The 21396-nt window shown below is 49.1% G+C and overlaps 1 protein-coding gene across 1 annotated transcript in view; it reads right to left on the reverse strand.

Annotated features, from left to right (window-relative positions):
- DSCAML1 (DS cell adhesion molecule like 1) overlaps positions 1-21396 on the reverse strand; it is a 361994-nt gene that overhangs the window by 6099 nt on the left and 334499 nt on the right. Inside the window, exons 20-29 of the mRNA XM_069553443.1 lie at positions 15970-16109; positions 9147-9300; positions 6847-6964; positions 6309-6472; positions 5786-5884; positions 4896-5084; positions 4236-4523; positions 2409-2564; positions 393-423; positions 126-244 (exon numbers count right to left, since the gene is read on the reverse strand). Of these exons, the coding sequence (XP_069409544.1) occupies positions 126-244; positions 393-423; positions 2409-2564; positions 4236-4523; positions 4896-5084; positions 5786-5884; positions 6309-6472; positions 6847-6964; positions 9147-9300; positions 15970-16109 (1458 nt within the window). The remainder of the gene's footprint in view (positions 1-125; positions 245-392; positions 424-2408; positions 2565-4235; positions 4524-4895; positions 5085-5785; positions 5885-6308; positions 6473-6846; positions 6965-9146; positions 9301-15969; positions 16110-21396) is intronic.

The following is a 21396-nucleotide window of genomic DNA, read 5'->3' on the forward strand; positions in this document are numbered from 1 at the left end:
AGTTGTTGACTGGGCTGCTTCTAGAACCTTGGGCACTGTCTGAGGACTGGTGGTCGCCCTTCATGAGATGTGGCCTGGGAAAGCCCCCTCAGCAGGACACAGAGCTCGTGGCCCCTGTCACTCACCCAGCTGCTTGATGCCCTCCTTGTCCTCGATGAGCAGCTGGACCCTGGGGATGTCAATGTGTAGCCGTGGGCCCTGGGGTGGCCCCTTCACGGGGGTGTCAAAGCTTCGGTTGTTCTTGCTGTGGGGAGAAGGGCTGGAGGTGTGTGACAAGGCAGGCACAAGGGGTTGGGGGAGAGGTTTTTCAGGATAGTGGGGTCTTAGAAGCCTCTACCCTGGGTGAGGGGAGGGAAATAGGAGGAGAGAGGAAGTAGTGGTGTGACACCCACCTTATCAACATTTCTGCCAAACTCTTTGCATCTGCAAAACAGTAGAGAGAGGGGACTGAGTGAGAATGGGGTCTGAGCAGGATCAGAATTGGAAGAGGTATGGGGAGCAAGGTGAGAGAATTCCCTAAAATGGGGCCAGGGCTGGTTTCTTGGGAAGAAATGTAAGGACCTTGGAGACAATCCAAAACATGGTAAGGTCTCACTGCTCCCAATTCAGGATTCGACTCAGGTCTGTTTTCCTTTTCTCAGACTTTTATCTAATAGGGAGACAGTATATAAAGTATTCCATCTGCTTCCTGAACTGACTCTAATCAAACAAGACATCAGAGCAGGTTGGAAATAGGCATCAGTGGTAGATCTATCCTCAGTTATCTGTTGGAGAGAGGAGCGAGTTGGGGATGAAGTACAGGTGGTCAGTGGGCACTTCTAGATGACATCAACCAAGAAGGTTTATTTCCATCTCTAGGGCATCTGTCCCCAAAAGTACATGGATGGATTTGAAGGTCACAGTTTTATCTCAGGCATGCATGAGCTAAGTTGCTTCAGTTGTGTTGAACTCTTGGCAACCCTATGAACCACAGCCCACCAGGCTCCTCAGTCCATGGGATTCTTCAGGCAAGAATATTGGAGTGGGTTGCCATGCCCTTATCCAGGGGATTTTCCTGACACAGGGATCGAACTGGTATCTCTTATGTCTCCTACACTGGCAGGTGGGTTCTTTATCACTGAGCCACTCAGGGAGCCTGTTCTATCTCATAGGGACCCTGAATAGATTTGGGACTCTAAGGTTAGGAATCGACAAGAAAGGAGAAACAAAGGACATGGGTAATCTACTAGACCTCTGATAACTGAGAATGACTGGTTAGAGTGAATCTAGCTTTATGAATACATTCAACCATCTATCTAGCCACCCATTCATCCAGTGATCCACCCACCAGGAGTTGGGTAGATAAATGGATGGTTCAGTGAGTGGCTGATGGCTTTTAAATGGTTGGATGGATGGATGATTGGATGTTTGATGGGCTTCCCAATGAATACCAACCATTCATCCATTCAGCTATCAACCCATCCAAGCATCTATCCAACCATTCACCTAATTATCCATTCATCTATTCAACCATTCATCCAATCAGCCATTCATACAACCATACAATCATCTACCCATTTTATCATCCATCTGTTCTTCAAATATTCATCCATCCTCCATTGAGCCAACCATCTAGTGATTCAACTATCAGTCCATCAGACATCCAATCATCCATCCATCCAACCACTTAACAACTATCAACCACCCAATGAACCATCCTTTTATCTACCCAGCTCCTAAATACCCTAGGCAGCCTTAGTTATTGCCTCTTTTGTGCTTTTATTGTGCCTTGGCTGTGAACTCTATAAGGGCATGGGCTGCTCTTTCTCATTCATTTTTATATCTCTAATGTCCGGCAGTATCTACAATATAGCAGATACTCAATAAATATTTTCCAAATACGTGAACAGACATTTATTTAGAAACTTGTTGGTCTTGGGCAAATCAAGCCCATTCATGCCAGACTGTGGTATCAGGTGTTGTGACAGGGGAGGATACTAAAAATATTTAACACTTGACAAGGCATGGAAACAGCTCAGTCAAAGCTGAGCAAGGTCCTAGAGACCACGTGCATGTCTTTAGTGGCTGGGCCCTAGGAAAGTTGCAGAGGTCCTATATGAGAGAATGGAGCATCCAGGGCGGAAGGGAACAACATCTATTTACCAGCCAGCTATGGAATTGTTCACATGTCTTAACCAGCAACATGGTTTTACCAGTGTGGACCGCTAAAAGTCAACCTGGTGAGGGCAGGCACAAAGTCTTGGGGACACAGAGGAAGAAGCAGTGAACAGCTAAGGAGATTTCAGAAGTGACAGCTGGAGTGAGTGCTCCCTTCAAGGGGACACAGACACCCTCTCTCATCCAGACAGTGCTCCAGGCCAGTGCAGAGTGGCCAGCGCAGCTGAGGAAGCACAAAGAAACTCCCCTACCTCGGAGCCGCTTCAGCCGCTTCTCTTTCCTCTTCTTGCGAACGATGAAGAGCAGTGCCACCCCCAGTGTGGCCAGGATGACCGGGCAGCCGATGGTGAACAGCTTCTTCACGTCATCCCCCTCGCCTTCTGCAGACTTGATGGGCGGGATGGTGCCTGAACGGGGGTGAGGAGGGGAGTCAGATGTCCCCAGGAGTCGAGCGTTATGCAGAGTCTCGTGGGCAACATAGCCCTTGGACCTCTCCTGCTGCCTTTGGTCTTCCTCCGATCTCTGCTTCGCAGTTCAGAGCCCCAACTCTCCCCTCTGCTTCCCCCAGGTTCTGGTCCCATCAGGACAGCCATGAATGGTTGTGTAGTTTTTATATTGCATATGATATTAAAGACTCCTAGGCCTGCTTTAGAATCATCCTGAACCCTTTCAGAGATAGTCTCCTGCCTGTTGGAGTTCAGTATTCATTTCTAGAGGGTAGCTGATGGGCTTAGATTCCCACATCCAGCTGGTAAGGTTGAGGGATGGTGATGATGAGGATCACAGGAGACAGAAGTCAGGGCAGTGGGATCCTGTGTTCTCTTTCCCAGATGGGGGCAAAAGCCACTCAACACCCCACAGTCTCTCCCTGCCCCCTCTCCCCCATGGGTGATATCTGCTAACCCTGGGGGCTGCTAGGAGATATGATAAGTTCTCCCACTGACAGAGCCTTCTGCCAAGCCCTGATGTTTACTTGTTTCAAAACCTCAGCTAAGAGTCATCTTCTTCACGAAGTCTTCCTTCTTTGAGCAAATACCCTGAAGATGCCACTTTTATTCTGTTTCCTTAACACACAGGTAGATTCAGTTAAGCTTGTGACAGCTGGTCCCCATGAATTCAGCCTTCTATGTGCCTTAAACATGTGATGCATGACTGTGAGGTATCCACATGTGGCCGACACCAGTTGGTGCTCATCAAAACACCCGTGGGCTCAGCTACATTCCCCAGACTTCCTGGCAGTTAGGTTAGAGCCATGTTACTAGTTACGCACAACAGAATGCGAATAGAAATGATGAGTGTCTGTCACCCCCTGGCCAGGGCAGTTGGGAACTGCGGTGTCTTTTCTGTCTCTCTCTTGCTCGTGACCTTGGAAGCTGCATGTTCAAGATGGCATAGCTAACATGGCTAAATGGTGGTGGCCAGCCAACCCTCACAAGATGTTATGAGAGTGAGAAATCTTCATTGGATCAAGCTATGAAGCTTTTAGTGTTCGTTACTGCAGCATAGGTTACCCCATCCTGGCTAATGTACCATCTTAGCAGAGTGTTCTTATAGAGCAGGACATCAACTACCTCTCTGCCTCCTCTCATCTCTTTAAGGCAATGGAGAGCAAGGGTTGCACCTTCAAAGACCCTCTATTTTTTTTTTTTTTTCAATTTTATTATTTATTTGGCTTGCTGGGTCTTAGTTGTGGTATGTGAACTCTTAGGTGCGGCATGTGGGATCTAGTTCTCTGACCAGGATAGAAGCTGGCCCCATCTCCCTGCATTGGGAGCGTGGAGTCTTAGCTGCTGGACCACCAGGGAAGTCCCAAAGATCCCCGGTCTTCAGTGTTACTGAAGTCAGTGTTACTAACCTGATGCCTGCCTATCCATCTGTGTGGTCACAGGTGCATCTACCCACTTATCTGCCTACCTGTCTGCTGCTCCTTTTGCCTGTCCTTTGCTTGATTACTCACCCATCTGCCTTTGTCCCTGACTAGAGTCATACCTCTTTGCAATTTGCTGTCTATCTCTTTACGTGTCTGCCTCTTGGCCAGCTTCCCCAGCAGCAGCCCCCGCCTGCCCTTGCCGACTCACTGCCATCGTAGTCCAGGGTGGCAAACTGGGCAGTCTCGTTGCCGCAGCCAGCGCTGTTGCAAGCCCTCATGCGCAGCTCGTACCACGTGGCCTCCCGCAGCTCGGTCAGAAACACCTCCCCGGAGCTGTTGGCGCGCAGGCCCTGCCAGGCCCAGGTGCCCTTGGGCCGGTACTCCAGCATGATGGCAGTGATGGGGCAGCCCCCGTTGTTCCAGCCCTGCAGGTTAAGCCGAGCATGCGTGGAGTTGATGTGGGTGAAGAGGTGCTGGTCTTTGCTGAAGGAGGGCTCTGGGGGGCCAGAGGGAGAGACAGAGGTTAGAGAGACTGGGAAGGATTTCCCTGGGGTGGCTTGGGACCGGGGGATCGGTGGGAGGTGTGGATGGGAGTAGGGATGCTCCAGGGGACAGAAGGGGAGTAAGAAGAGAAGAGGGAGAGAGACAAGGAGAGCAAGGCCTGGCCCAGGAGGAAGACAGAGGAAGGAAAAAGGAAGAGGTGAGCCATCTGTCTGCCACCCCCTGCAGGGAAGTGGGGCCAATTTTTCCTACTATGATTCATCCAGATGCTGCAGCGATGGAACTAGGTGGGGTCTCCCTGGAGTCTCTGTGCTTCCTGTGCCCTTCTACCCCATCCCAGCACTTGCCACCCTGTCCTGGGCCTTACCCCGCCCGTGGGTCTTGGCCTCGATGATCTCACTGATGCGCCCGGAGCCCACGCTGTTCTTGGCCGCCAGCTTCACCTTGTACCACGTGCCGCACTTGAGGCTGTCCAGCCTGAAGGACCGCTCACTCGAGCTGACGAACACATCCTTCCACTCCTCACTGTTGTCCACCGAGTACTGTAGCACGAAGCCTGGCCGGGAGGTTTGCCTGGCTCAGGAGGGGCAGCGTGGGGCCTGGGGTCCCTCAACAGCTGTCATGGGACTGGGCTCTGCAGGGGGCCAGCAGGGGGAACTTTTGGCCGTTAGGATGGGGTGGATGCCAATTAGATGCAAAAGTGGAAGGATCTTGGGTGAGTTGTAGGACTCGCTCCCATTGGCTCTTGTGTTAGGGTTTAGAAGCCAGGATGGGGAGGGGAGCAGAAACCGGAGCCGTGAGACTTCAAAGGGGTCCTATTGAGACCCTGCTACTCTGTGTACGGTCCCCTGGCCCCAAAGCATCACTTGGGAGCTTGTTAGACATGCAGATTCTCAGCTCCCCCGAATCAGAATCTGTGTTCTTACAAGATCCCCTGGTGATTCATATGCATATTTAAGTTTAAGTATCTAGAACATTTGTTGATTTTATAGGTTTGGAAACTAAGACCCAGAGAAGAAAACAGACTTCCTCAGGTTCACACAGCTCACCATTGGCAATGCGGGGGTGGGTGTTCTAAAGTCCAGCTGTCTAGGCTGGTATATTTTCCATGGCGCTTAGGTAACTCCCCCGTGGTCCAAACCACCCCTCCTCCCATCACTTCTAAAGCCTTATGAGGACAAGCAGTGGGAGTAAGTGAAACAATTCCTCTGCCCCTGGCCCGGAATTCTCCGCACTCCTCCTCCAGGCCCCCCTCACCTCGGATGGAGCTGCCCCCATTGTCACCCGGAATCCAGGTCAGAGTGATGGACGAAGCCGAGGTTTTGGAGACAGTGAGACGGGGCTGGTCCGGGGGAACTGTGAGGGGAGAGTCAGGAGCCCACAAAGGGTTAACCTCTGATGATGGGGGATAGGGGTGCCCTCTTGCTTCCTCCCCAATGCCTACTCATTCTCCCCTCTACCCCTCCTGCCTCCTCTCCCACGTGGCCCCTCTGATCCACCAAGGGTCTGTCTCCCTGGTGGCTGGTCTTTTTTATTTAACAACTCCTCTGTCTCTGTCTTTCTCTCTCTGTCTCTCTCTTGATGGAATTCCTCCCACTTAGCTATCCCTGTCCCCACCAGAGCCCCGCCCACCTCGTAGAGTCTCAACTCTCAGAGCCCCGCCCACCTCAGGGTCTCACCTCTCAAGTCCCGCCCACTTCGCAGGGTCCTACCTCTCAGAGCCCCGCCCACTTCACAGGGTCCCACCTCTCAGAGCCCCGCCCACCTCGCAGGCTCTCACCTTGCACCAGAAGGTTGACAATGATGGTGTCGAAGCCACCAGTGTTGGTGGCCGTGCACGTGTAGTAGCCTGAGTCCTCAGCCTTCACTGCGCGCAGCAGCAACGTGCCATTGGTGTGGATGAGCCGGTGCCCGTCCATGGACACGGGGATGGCCGAGTCCTCACTGTGGGGGGTGGGGACGGCTTATGGCAGGCATCCCCTCCCAGAGCCTCCCCCAGGTTTGCAAGCAGTTAGAGCTGGGAGCAGTAAGGCACTGGCTCCAGGACCCTAGATTCTTGGGTTTTCACTCAGCGCTTCCTGGGGATATCTAGTAACCATGGCCTCTTCAACCACCCAGGGAAGGGAGATCCATGGCAGCCGACAGGGGCAGCCAGGGAGGCCAGGCTAGCACGAGGGTGTAGCCATGTACCCAGCAAGGGCCTCCCCAGGGCTGGAGATGACTGAGTCAGCCGGAAGGGAGGGACATTAGTTCTCTTCATGGCTCTTCTGCAGTGCCCATCTTTGGGGGTCACCATCCCTAAAGGGTCCTGCACACACCTGTCCTTGGTCCACTTCACCGCAGGGGCTGGGTCTCCCACTGAATTGCAAGGTAGCCGCACATCTCTCATCCAGGGTGTTGTCACGGTGCCCCCGAAAGAAATGATCTTTGCTGGGGCTAGAGGGAAGAGAGGATGAGAAGGACCCCATGTTTTCATTTTCATTTTCAGAGGGGAAATCGTTCATTCAGCAAACATTTATCAGATACCTGTTTGGACCAGGTATCATAGGAGGCTCTGAGGAGCCACAGAATGAATACAATCTAGTCCCTGTCTTCGAGTTGCTTACCATCCAAGAGGGAGACAGACACTTCAGATCATTAGAGTGAAAAATACTATGGTGGGGTGGGTACAATAGCCCTGAGAGCAGGAAGGAGGAATGGAGGAGGTGAAGAAGGCCTGGGGTGACTTCTGCAATCGGAAGCTTGGACTTGAATCTTGAAAGCAAAGAAGGAATTCACTAGCTACCAGGGGATAAGAATGGGGGGAAGGGATAGTCAGGGGATTTGGGATCAACATGTACACACCGCTGTATTTAAAATGGATAACCAACAAGGACCTACTGTATAGCACAGGGAACTCTGGTCAGTGTTATGTGGCAGCCTGGATGGGAAGGGAGTTTGGTGGAGAATGGATACATGTATATATTTGGCTGGGTCACCTTGCTGTCCACCTGAAACTATCACAACATTGTTAATGGACTGTAAGCAGAAAAGGAAGGTGTGTCGGAAGGGGGAACAGAACTGAGAGAGGCATGGGGGCCTGAAACCCATGGTGAGTGGGAGGGGCTCCAGCCTCCGGGGTGATCCAAGCCCAGGATGAGTGAAGAGAGGGCAGCAGAGTAGGGGTCGGAGCAGTGAGCGGGAGGAGAAGCTTCTGGGGCTCTGTTGGCACCTCGAGGAGGCTGGGCTTCCTCCTAACGTCACGAGGAGGGTCACAAGGAAGTAGTGACATGTTCAAAGTGGAGTTTTAGAGGAACCCCCAGCTGCCTGCCAAGGATGTTTGATGGCGCTCTAGAGACACTGTTCTAGAGCCAGTTCTGCCCTGTGGCTGGGGTTGGTCCTGGGACCTCTCAGTGGGGTGTGTGTGTGTGTGTCTTATGTCTGTGTCTGTGTGTGTGTCTGTGGCGGGGGTGGGGTGGGGGTCCCAGGTCCTTTCCCTCCTGGAAGGAGATAAGTTCAGGAGAAGGGGTTGGCTGCACTGCTGGGAGGAGGGATCAGGGGAGGGAGGAAACTTGAGACTTTGTAGAAAGAGCCCCCAGGTGGAGCCAGAAGGGCTGGCCCACCACTCTGCTGTGTTTGAGGGCTGTGCCACTCCGCCTCAGAGTGTCTCCTGGAAAATGGGATGACAACCCTCACGTCAGGGCAGCTGCAGGCCCTCCATTCAGTGCCCGCTGACTCCGAGTTTGAGGCGGGGAGGGCTGACGCCTCTTGTATCTCATCCAGAGGAAGCCGGTTACCCCAGGAGTTGGGCTGGGCTGAGGCAGGCACCAGCCGTCCGAGTCCTAGGCTTGGGGCCTCAGGGTTATAGACACAGGTGGCTGTGGGAGGAGGCAGGGCCAGGAGGGAGGGCCCAGGGAGGCCCAGAGTCAAGGTAGAAGCTGGAAGTCTTAGGCTTGTGTGGCTAAATCCAGTGCCCCAGGGTTGGCATGGGGGAGCCTGGCAGCTCTGTGAGGTGGCCTCTGTCTTCGTCTTGGGTTAAGGCCTCAGAACTATCACTGCCTGTAGAGTAGGGGTACACATGCCCCCATGCCACACTTATGCCCAGGTCAGGGGTTCAGTGGGGCACGCTTGAGAGCAATCATGTTCTTATTCACCCCATACACCCCAACCAGCCCACAGCCTCCTTTGAGGCATGCCCTCTGTAACGTCTGTGATCAGTGGGCTCATGTCAGCCTGAGATGACCAGGGTTTGGAACAAGGGGGCTGTCTTTGCAGCCCTCTGCTCCATGGAAGCAGCATACCCCACCTCCGTCCCCTCTGGAGGAGCTGAGCTGGGGGTAGGGCTAACACCCCTTTCTTTCACCCCCAGAGAAGAGTCTGGAGTGGGGGACCAGGGTACATTCTGCTGGGCACCCTGACTAGTGGCGTGGCCTCGAGGCTGTTGTGAGCCTTTCTGGGAGTCAGGGGGCAGCAGAGGCCCAGTCTTGATGGGTGCAGGAGGGAGGCAAGAGGCCAGCCAGCTCCTTACAGCCAGGCCACAGACAGGGTGGAGGGAGACTACTCGTGTTGGGGAGAACCATCATTCTAGAAGGGGCCTTCTGGCTGTTTCTGCCCTCAACCCTCGCCCCAGGCTGCTCACCCTTGCCAGCAGGCTCGATGGTCACCTTCTCGCTGCTGTTGCCCCGGCCGGCGGAGGTGACGGCGGCCACCCACAGCAGGTACTGCTGCCCGCGATTTAGGTGGGCAATCCGGTAGAAGAGCTGCTCCGGACTCGTCTCATACTCGCTGGGCGCCTGCAGGGCAGAGGCAAACGCGTACTAAGAGCCAAGGCCCCTGGGTCTCCACCTCCACCCTTCCTGGGGGACCTGGGCTCAGTGGGGGCGATGGCCAGGGAGATGGGCGGTGGAAACAGGATCCTGCCTAGTTGGCCCTTTCTGATTTTGGAGCAACACTGAACAGCTTGCCCTAGACTTGACCCTGGGCTCGGCCCTGGGCACTGATGGGCCGGCTCTGGCGGTTTGCTGGGTCAGTTTCAGTTCGCCTCTTGGACTGATCCAGTCGCTGGCTGCGATGGCTTCAGGCCAGGAAATGTGAGTGTTTCCGGTGGGTGAGAGATGGCGGGAGACAGGAGAAGGGAGAATGGAGGGTAGGCGTGCAGTCCCAGGAAAACCCTGAGGAAAGGGTCTCTGAGAAGAAGCTAAATGACTGCGTTTGCCTTATTAGGGTTGTAGACAGGCTCCCCCAGCCTGTCCCCACTCAGAGTCACCTCTCGGCCCTACTGCCTAATGTCTCCTTCATTCCTACCACCTGTTATCACCACCCCCCCCCTCCATTCTGGGGGAGGAAGGGGAGGGAGAGAGAACTATAAGAGCTTCATGGGGCAGCACTTTATTAATGATTATTAGTGGTATAGATCACTGTATATATTTGTAGGTTATATAAATCTATAAAAATTTTTTTAACCAAATGACAGTTTTGACAAGTTGCCAACAAAACAATATCGGATCCCAGTGGTTTTACCAGTTGCTTTGATGAAAAGATTATGTTGCCTTGGAAACCAGAGGCTCAGATATTGAAATGAATTTGAGAAGGAGCTTTTGATAAGCGCTAGTTTGCAGACCTCCTGTCAGCCCCTTCCCTGGTGCAGGCGGGATGGGGCTGACTTTCATTCCATTTTATTTTTTGGTCAGCCGCGGGGAAGGGAAAGCAGGACAGCACCAGGGCCTCTTTGAAATCAGGGCGGAAGTCTAGGGAGGGGGAGCAGCCCCTGGAACAGATGGGGGGCCCCGAGGCCAGAGGGAGCTAATAATTAGTTATTTTTGCAGTCAGGGGATGTTGCACACGCATGCCCCCATGCACACACTCTCATGCACACGGACGTGTAGACACATTCAAGCACATGTTGAGGGACAGATCTCCAGACAGACATGGGGTCACAGAGGGACATTCTTTGCCACCCATGGGAGGGCTGAGGGGCCCAGTGACTTGTAACAGGAGAAAACATCCTTTCTGGTCCCAGACCATCTGTAAGAAGATGCTCAGGAGAGGGCACAGGCATCCCCGCCATACACACAGAGCTCACTGGCAGACCCCTCCTGCTGTCTCTCTTGTGGGGAGCTGGCCTTGGGCCCAGGAGCTCCCTGAAAGCCACCTTGAGCCCTGGTAGCTGGGAAGTCTTTTCGGGGTGCAGCGCTCGGGGACCGTGTGGGTATCTGCAGGTCATATCTGAGCACGAGGCAGGGCAATAAGGTGGCTTTGATGCCTGCCTGCCTTTCTTACCATATGGACCCCAGTGTCTCTCACGGCTCCTGGGGCCTCAGTTTTCCCTCCTGCAAACTAAGGAAGCAATCCAGCTCTGCCTGCCCTGACTGGTCGCAGTGAGGACACCTGAGGCAAGGGGTGCACAAGTCCTTTGTAAGTGGGGGCATGGTCTTCTCCTCTGTAAATGGGGGCATGTGTTTCTGTGAGGGTGGAAGTGTGTGTGCACGTGTAGAGAAAAGTTAAGTATACTTGCTTGTGTCTGTCAGTGTGTACCTGACTGTACATTTGTGTCTACACAGGGCAGGAAAGCTTTGGCTTCCCCTTGAAGGTATTAGCATCTTACCCAGGTCCTGGGTGCCTTCCTTTTCACCCCCCTAATCTCCTGAAATCACTTTCAAAAACATACAACTACACTCCAAAATAAAATCACAGTAATCAAAGGTAAAAGGTTAAAAAAAAAAAAAAGGTAAACCTATGCAAGGAGAAACTATAGATTAATTATTTACCCATCTTTCTAATCAAAAAATAAAAAAATAGAAAATCACAAATAGAAAAGTCATAACTAAAGTGATTTATAAATTTGAGTTATATGAAAAGAAAACCTATGGTATAATAAAAACTAGAATAAAAAGGCAAGCAATGAGCTGGCAAACACCTGCAACCTATATGAGCAAAAATGGTTATTATCTTTAATATGGAAAGAGCACTTACAAATCAATAAGAAGAAAACCATGGTCTACCCAAATAAAAAATGTAGAAAGGACATGAATTGACAATGATCCAAAGATGCAAAAAGCCAAAAATCACATAACACACAACAATAATCAGCCTAACTAGTTTAGAATCCAACTGACAGAAAATGAAAAATATATAATATCTTAGATTAGCATGTGCACAAGGGAAAAATATATGCTACTCATAATGCAGGTGGAAGTGTAAGTTGGTACAAACTTTCTGAAGAGTAGTTTGCAAATGTGCATGCAAACCTCAAAAATATTTATACTTTTTGTGATCTATGGATGCCTATAAAAATTTATCCTGAGAAAATAATAAAACAATGAGCATAAGGACTTTTATGAAGAATTCTCCAAGAAAAATTATTTATAATGGTGAAAACTGAAAATAGATTAAACATAGAACAATTCAGGGACTGGTTAAATAGATTATGTATATACAGGCACTCAAGATAATATTTTAAAAGAATATTTGATGTCAACTCTATCTCAATAAAAAGAATATTTAATGGTGTAGAAAAGTGCCTACATTTACTACATGAAAAATGGAGATTATATAACATTTTATACACTTTTATCTTAATTTTATAAAAACCAAAACAAAACCATAGTGTACATGCAGGTCAAGGACTGGAAGATTATACCCCAACTTATTGCCAGTGGTTATCTTTAGAGAGTGAGAATGCAAGTAATTTTTATTTTCTTCTCTATTCTTCTATATGTTTATAGAATTTTCTACAATAAAATTGTATTATTTTGATAATCAGAAAAAAACAGCAAATGTATTAAACTGGAAACATTTCTAACAGGACTCAGTGCAGCTCTGGCTAGCCTTGGCCAGCCCCAGGGTGGAATTCCTGGTATCTTGCACCTTATGCAGTTTCCCACCTCTATTCTGAGAATTCTGCACACACAAGATCACGCATTCCAGTATGTATGCACACACTCAGACTCAGACACACGTGCATCTGCCTCTCATCCCACAATCATTCCCACAGTCTTGCTTCATCCCATGTACATGAGTGTGTCCTCAATCCTGGAGCTCTTTCATAAATGAATTTGTGATGCAGTTGCTTGGAACCTGGAGTATATTTCCGTAAAACGATCGCATCCCATAACTGCAGGTGGTGGTTAGGTTCCCTGGCTCCTTGTTCAGCCCAGTCCTTGCTTTGCAACATGGCTGAACTGAGTTCTCATCACGCCAGCACATCTGCCCCCCACCGGCAGGAGAGAGGTGGTTCCTCCATGCTTGGGACATGAAGGGGAAGAAGGGAGGGTCCCCGGATCTGCAGTAGCAGGAGGAGGGCATGGGGACCAGGGGCTCTGCTGTGGAGCCTGGGAGAGGTGTCCCCACCAGTGGATTGGGGCTCTTGGAGACTGAGTTAACGAGGACGCTCTGCTCCCAGACACCAATCCCTTTGAAAGACTTCATTATCAGAGGAGGTAATGCGCATACAGACCCAAGCTGGAGAAGGAGTTCCCACCCTCTCAAAACTTTATGAAGGGAAATTTGCCCAATGTCTAAGACTTCACCATTGCTAGGCTGCTAGCAATTCATTCATCAAATGTATGTCCTGGACAAGGATGTTCCAGGCACAGTGTTCTACGGCTGGGGACCTGAAGATGAAAAGATGCCGCCCTTGTCCTCACAGGGCCCCGCAGACCAGTGCGGGAGACAGGTGAGTGAGCGGGCAACTGCCGTTTAACACATTCAGCATGTGCTAGAGGATGAAGAACATGCCGTGGCTGGTAGGATCAGTAGGGGCAGAGGTGCAGGGGTGTGAAAGGCAGAGCAGGTGTCCAGAATGGTGACCAGCCTAGTGTAAAAAGAGCCTGGAAGGTATGTGTGTACTGGGGGGAGGGGCGGGGTGGGGCAAAGAGGGGCAGAAAACACAGCTGAACACGTTAACTGGAAAACTGTCACACACACACCCCCCCCCACAACGACAGAGTTTTTAACCTAACATCTGCAGACCCCATGACCCAGCAGTTCCTTTCACAGGCCCAACAGGAATATATACACAAGAGCACCAAGAGACATGGAGTTCACAATAGCACCAACTGCAGTAGCCCCAAACGGAAAACTATTCAAATGCCTGTCAGTGGAGAATTATAAATAAACTGAGATATATACATGTAATTGAAAACTATACAGAAGTGAGAGTGAATAATCTCTAACCACACACAACAATATGGATGAAATTCACAAATTCAAACTAATGTTGGGTCAAAGAAGTCAGGCAGATTTTATATATATATATAATCCCAGGGACGGGGGAGCCTGGTGGGAGGCCATCTATTGGGTCGCACAGAGTCGGACACAACTGAAGCAACTTAGCAGCATATATATATATATATATATATATATATATAAATAAAAATATATAAAATGCACGCATGTATACATACATATAATGCACGCATGTAAACACACATATAATGCACGCATGTATGTGTACATATAATGCATGCATGTATACACACATAATGCATCACATAAAATGCACGCGTGTATGCACACATATAATGCACACATGTATACACACATAATGCACATATGTATACGCACATATAATGCACGCGTGTATGTGCACATAAAATGCACGCATGTATGCACACATACACGCATGTTGTGCACACATAATGCACGCGTGTATGCACACATATAATGCACACGTGTATACACACAATGCACATGTGTATATGCACATATAATGCACGTGTGTATACACACACATAATGCACGTGTGTATACACACATAATGCACGCGTGTATACACACATATAATGCACGTGTGTATGCGCACATATAATGCACACGTGTATACACACATATAATGCACGCAGATATATAATGCATGCATCCATGCGTGCTCAGTCACTTCAGTCATGTCCAACACTTTGAGACCCCATGGACTGGAGCCTGCCAGGCTCCTCTGTCCATGGGATTCTCCAGGCAAGAGTATTGGAATGAGTTTCCATGTCCTGCTCCAGGGGATATTCCTAACCCAGGGATCAAAACCAAATCTCCTGCATTGCAGGCAGATTCTTTACCCACGAAGCCAACTGGGAAGCCCATATATATTGTGTATTTGTACTTCATATCGTATTCACCTGAAGTCAGGATGATGGTTATACCTGTAGGGGGAGGGTTTCTGGGGTGTTGCCCTATTTCCTGCTCTGGGAATCCCCCCACTCAGTGCCTGGAAGTGCTATGAAAATTCATGGAGCTGTACAGGCATCATATGTGTACTTTCCTGCATGTGAAATAGTGACGGTGAGGATGGAGAGGAGGGGGCGGAGTCACTGAAAAGACATTACTGGGCTTCTCCTCTGGGAATAGAGCTATGGCCTCACTGGCGAGGAGTGGGGCTGCCTATGGCTCAGAGGGTAATTCAGAAAGACCACAGGAAAGCGGAGAGCGGGGGACGAGATGATGACACAATTACCGAGCAATTTCAGGGCGGCTTTCTGGGCTGTCAGAAGCTTGTCTGCAGGTGCTGGGGCTGCTGTCACATCACTAGTTGCTGAAGGAGAGAGCAGCCGGCCTTCTCCTGCTCCCTGATCTCCCCCATCCTGAGTACATCTCTCAACAGTACTCACGCCCCCACCCCCGGGAGCATCCCCTCTGCTCCCCTCACTAGCCTGGAAGCATCCCAAGGGCACGTGTTTCTTTGCACTTGCTCTCACAACTAGAACAGGTATACTACAGATCAGCCACCAGCAGAACTCTGTGACTGAGTGGCTGGAGATAAGGAAAGGGGCAGAGGGGAAGATGCCTGTTATGGGATGTGGGTGCATGGCCACCTGCATGAGATGAGAACCTGGATGAGAACCTGCCCTCATCCTATCCTCCCTCTTAGCAGCCCTTGGTGGAGGGCAGGGGCCAGCCCCCCGCACTGTGCCCCAGTGCCAGGAGGCTCCTTACTTTAAACTCCCAGGTTTGGGAAGGCAGCGCCCAGAGAGAGATGCCCTGGTCTTCCCCCAGCTGTCCCCCGTCTTTTCCCCTCTTTAACTGGATCCATGCTGAGCGGGCCACTTGGGGCAGACCTTCAGCAGCCCTCTAAGCCCAGACTGGCCATGCTGAAAAGCTGAGTCACCTCCAAAAGCCATGGGCTAGCAAGTGCTCAGTCCAGAGCTCTGGGATCTGCTAGGAGCTTCCTTGGTCAGCCAGACCAGAAGAGCTGAGGCCCTGTCCTCCCTCTCCCACCTGCTTGAAGAAGACCCCTACTCAAATAAGCCTCCAGGGCTTGTGATAATCTTGCAGTCCCTGGAACAGAGGACTGACCCAAGATGGACTTGGGTAAGGCTTCAACCACTCTTGGGTGACCAGTGCCCATACTTATCCATGAATCAAGTCGAAACACAGATATAAGCAGCCCCAGGATTTGGCCCAGAAGCAGCTGATCTATAGGGTACTTTCCTTTTCCCCTGCCCTGCTCAACATTCAGCCCTGGGCCCACTTACCGGCTGGCCAGACCCGGGGCTGGAGCAGAAGATGGTGTACTTGCGGATCACCCCGTTGGGCTTGGTTGGGGGGAGCCACGACACGACCACACTGCTGGCGGATGAAGGAACAGCCTTGATGCCAGCAGGGGGACCTGGAACTGAGCAGGGGGAAGGTGGGGTCAGTTCAGCGAACGGAGGAACAAAGCCTTTAGGAAACAATGACAAGGTGGAGAGAGTAAGGCAGATTAATCTGGGAGAGCTCCCTAAAGGAGGCATTTTTGAGCTCTGGTTTAAAGGAGGAGGTTCTAGCATGGCAAACAGGTGAGAGGATAAAGGTGATCATTAGGGGCTTGGAACAAAATCTCTGAGATGGAGGCATTGGGAGCAGCCAGCTGCAGAACTCTTTGGCCAGAACCAAGAACTTAAGATACACAGGAAAGAAACAGAGCCCATAATGAATTCATCTTGATCCCAGTGGTCCTAACCTGATCCCCTAGCCAATGCTCTACTAACTAAGCTTGTATTTAGGCCAGATATACTGGTCACTTTGCTCTTTTTGGCCTGTGAGCTCCTTGAGGCTGGGGACTCTAGAGACTCACAGAGCAGGCCTCCTCCTGAGGGTCAAAGGTCAGTGGTCAGCCAGTGGGTGACTATGCTTCCTGCCATGTACTCGGGATACTGCCCTTGGGGTGCTAGGCAGGCTCCTTCTCTTTTCAGGAGGGAAAATCTACTTTAGAATTGGCTGAGAAACCCATCCCAAGTGGATCTGAGCCATATGGATCTGAGCCATGTGACCTCCCCTTGCTCCCGTGCTGGGCCTGCCTGGCCTGGCTGGGACCCCAGGGCCTGGAGCCTAGCAGCATCCTGTTTCCAGCCCATACTCTCCTTCATCTTTTCCTTGTATTGCTGTAACTTGTCTTCTCTCCTGGGAGCTTTCATGCTCCTTTGAAGGTTGTGATGGTATCCTATTCAACTTATTTTATCTCTCTGAGCCTCAGTTTCTCCATCTATATGGACATAAGAACCACATTAAAGGTTTGTAGTGAGAATCAGTGCTAATTAAGATAAAGCACCTGGCAGGGTGCCTAACACAGAAGAGACTCAATAAATCGTAACAGTACTTTTGCACTCCCTTCCTGCGCTGTCAGCTTTTAACACCTACCACAATTTTTAAAAAAGCTAATAAGTGGTCAACAATTCTAGGTTAAATAAAATAATTAGAAACAGCATCATCCATCCAGGGGCCTGAGCCCAGAAGCTGGCAGTCATCCTTGACTCTGCCATTCCTCACTACTACAGCCTTGCCATTTACTTCTGCTAGAGGTCTCTGCTGTTCTGGGACGCAGGGGGTGGGTGTCTATGGATGGCCACTGGGGCACCTGCCCTGCTCAAGTCTTCTCTGTCCTTGCACACTTCTTACCAGTAATTAACAGAAATATGTTGGAATCTCCCACCGTGATTGTAGATTTATCTATTTATCCTTGTTGTTCTGTTGGGTTTTGTTTTTGTGTATTTTGAGGTTATGTTATTAGGTTCGTAAAAATTTACAACTGTTTTATTTGCCTGGTAAATTAAGTCTTTTATCGTAACAAAAGTGTCCTTCTAAGAATGATTTTTGCCTTAAAGCATACTATATCTGATATTAATATTCCAGTTTTCTCTTAGTTTTGTATGGTACATCTTTTATCTTTTTCCATGCTTAACTTTTCTACACCTTTATGTTTTGATGTCTCCTAAAAACAGCACATATTTGAGTTTTGCTAAACTGCTAGCCAGTCTGGCAGTCTTTATCTTTTAACTGGAGAATTTAGCCAATTTATCTTACTACTGATACATTTGAGTTTAACTATCCCACCTTACTGACTATTTTCTATTTGTCCCAGTTCAGTTCAGTTCAGTCGCTCAGTCATGTCCGACTCTTTGCGACCCCATGAATCGCAGCACACCAGGCCTCCCTGTCCATCATCAACTCCCGGAGTTCACTCAAACTCACGTCCATCGAGTCAATGATGCCATCCAGCCATCTCATCCTCTGTCGTCCCCTTCTCCTCCTGCCCCCAATCCCTCCCAGCATCAGAGTCTTTTCCGATGAGTCAATTCTTCGCATGAGGTGGCCAAAGTACTGGAGTTTCAGCTTTAGCATCATTCCTTCCAAAGAAATCCCAGGGCTGATCTCCTTCAGAATGGACTGGTTGGATCTCCTTGCCCACCTACTGTTTTACTTTCTACTGTCCTTTGTGCCCTCCTTTGGACTGTGCATTAAAAGAAACTCTGTTTCCCCCTTCTATTTGCTATTATGCACTTTCATAACTTTTAGATTATGTGAGTCTCTGACTTACCAAAGTCTAGTAACTGTGGCTTTTCTTCACAGATAATGCAAGGACTTGGAATTTCCATTTACTGTCTCTCAATTTACATGCCATTGTTATATATTTTAATTCTGTAAATATTGGGACACCCCTTTCAAGGTAATTATATCATCATCATTTTATGCAATCAATATTGATTTCAATTTACCCATATATCCACCATTAATTGCTCTTCTTTCCTTTCTTCCCACATCACTGAGCTCCTATCCGGGATCCTTTTCCTTCTAGTTAAAGAATACCCTTTAGTATTTCTTTCAGGGCAGCTATGTTGGTGATAAGTTCTCTCAGTTTTTTTTTTTTTTTTGTCTGAAAACGCCTTGATTTCACCTTAATCTTGAAAAATATTTTTAAAAGGTATAAAGTCACAGGTTAATAAGTACTTTTTTTTTTCATACATACTTTAAATATCTCATTGTGTTGTTTGCTGGCTTCCGCTGTTTCTGATAAGTTAGCGGACAGTCTTATTTTTGCTCCTTTGAAGGTGACTGGTTTTTTCATCCTCTGGTGGCTTTTAAGATTTTTCTCTATTTGTTTATTTTTCAGTAGCTTTATTATGATAAGCCTGGGTGTGGACTTTAAGTTATTCCTTGTGAAGGTGGTAGAGCTTCTTGCATTTGGGCTTGATATGGTTCACAGCTTTGAAAAGTTTGCAGACGCTTTATCTTCTCGTCCATTTTCTTTATCCTCTTTGGGCTATCTTCTCACATCTTCTATGTCCTTGATATTCAGAATGTGGTCCATGGACTAGCAGCAGTGTCTCCTGGGAGCATGTTAGAAATGCAGAATCTCAGGTTGCACCCTAGACCCACTAAATCAGAATCTAAATTTTAGCATGATTCCTCAAGTGATTTGTATGCACAGTAAAGGTTGGAAATCATTGCTCTATGTCTTATTCGCTCTTTTATTTTCCATTCATTCGTCCTTTTGTGCTTCATTGGATATTATCTTCTGACCTGTCTTCTAGTTCACTAGTTATCTCTTTAGCTGTGTCTAATTTGTTATTAAGCCCATCTAGTGAGTTCTTAATTTCAGATATTAGTAGTTTTTGTTTCTAGATTTTTTTATTTCACAGCTTCCAATGCTCTTAAAATTTAATGAAACCCATTTGGAACTCTTGCAGAGCGGCTGCTTTTGTCTTTTTCTGCTGGCGTTTATTCACATTGTCCCCATTGTTTTTATGGTATGCCAGACACACTATTTGCAAAGTTGTTTGTGGAAATAATTTGAGGTCTCAGATGATATAATCGTCCTAAAGAGAGAATTCATGTTTGCGTCCAACAGGCACCTTCACTCTGGGACACTAGCAACCTGAGGTCACCTCATTCTAATTTCTAGGACTGAGAGGATCTGAGGCTGAGCTGTTTACTTTTGGTCCACTTTTAGAGTTCTGCCCTTCATGATCTCAGCTCAAAGCAGGCTGGGGTGGGGAGCAGAGGAGGGTCTGCGCAGTAGCAGGCCCTGGCCTCCAGTGCATGTCTTTCTGGCACTGCTCAGCTTCTCAGTCACTGCCTCTAGACTCAGCAAGCATCCCCCGGGGGAGCAGCTGTCCCAAATACCAAGATCACCTCCTGGGCCTCTATTCTCCCCTGGATCCTGGCCCAGTAACTCTTCACTTTCCTGCCAGCTCTCTGATTACCATCAAGCAAGTATGTAAAAATATTTTATTCAGATTTCCTAGTGTCATCAACAAGGAGGAGAGTGGACTGGAGTTACACTCTCTACCATTCCTGGAAGTGGAACCCTTTGATATGTTTCCCTAAACCTGCCCCTCCTCCCTTCATCCTCATTGCTGCTGCCCTTCCACACACCTTCCTTTTCTTTTCCTGGAGGCCCACAGGTTCTAAGAGGCCTCTCCCAACCCGGTCCTTATCCCCTATTCCCTTCCCATGACCAATCCTCAGTGCTTCTACAAGAGTTATCATCTAGTTCATGCCTCTTCCTCAGTTACAAACCTTTAAAGTGGTCCTAAGTCAAACCCAACTTTGCACTCTGAGGCCATATAGATAGGTCTGGTATTCACAGGGCAGATGAGCAGCAGGCAAGAGGTTTCGAGCTAAAGAACTGAGTATAGCCAAGCCAGCCTGAAACCAAGCTCAGACTGAGAGATCTGGACTTAAGAAGTGAGCTTGAATTGATATGCTTGCATTTTATCTTGCTTTTCTCTAAATTCCCTGTCAATTTTTTTTTCCTTTGGCAAAATCCTGAGGGGGCCTGGTGGGGGTGGTGTGTGGGAAGTTGCAGTGTCTTCTGATTAGGATATTTGTCCAAGGTGCCATGGCAGAGTTGGAACTAGAACATGGATCTGTCTGCTTTCCAAGTCAGCTGAGTAATAACTATGACTGCTACCTACAAACTGCAGAACCTGGTAGCAGTGGAGCAGTAAAGGTGGGGTGGGCTCGCTCGTCTGCCTACTCCTCTGCCAACTCCTCTGCCATCATTTCTCCCTAATCCTTGCAAACAGAGTCTCACTCTTGCTTGGGTCACCCATGCTCCTCCACCCTTCAGAGAAAGCCGTCTCCATCACCCACACCAGAGGATTTATCATGCTTAGAGTAAGTCAGCCATGATAATTCCATTCTCCTCTCAGTGACTGGCTTCGCGAGAGGCATATTGCCCTGCTGTTGTTGATGGGAAATGAGCATAAGTCTGCTGAGGGGGTTTCTGGGAAAGGTTTCTTTTACTCCCAAGAGACGCACGCCCATAGGAAGAGACTGCTTCTCTCTGAACTCTGTCTTGTCTGGCGTGATGCCTGGAGCTGCAGGCATCTTGAAATCATGGGAGGAACAGCTGACAGGCTGAGGATGGCAGAGCAGAAAAGATGGGAACCAGTGAGTTACCCAACCCCAGAGCTGCCCTACTCGAGACTTCTTGTTATGTGCGATAATAAATGTGCTTATTGCGTCAATCTTTTTTTAGTTGCCTTACTCACAACCAGAAGCTTCCTAACTGACACAAATGGTATGATGGAAAGTTAGAGGCTGGGGAGGCAGGAAAGCTCTCCTTTGCCACCCGTCAGTTTTGTGACCTGCAGCAAGTTGTTTTAGCTCTCAAGGCCTCCGTTTTCTCATCTCTAAAA

Source organism: Ovis canadensis, chromosome 15 (assembly GCF_042477335.2).
Source record: "Ovis canadensis isolate MfBH-ARS-UI-01 breed Bighorn chromosome 15, ARS-UI_OviCan_v2, whole genome shotgun sequence".
Lineage (NCBI taxonomy): Eukaryota > Metazoa > Chordata > Mammalia > Artiodactyla > Bovidae > Ovis > Ovis canadensis.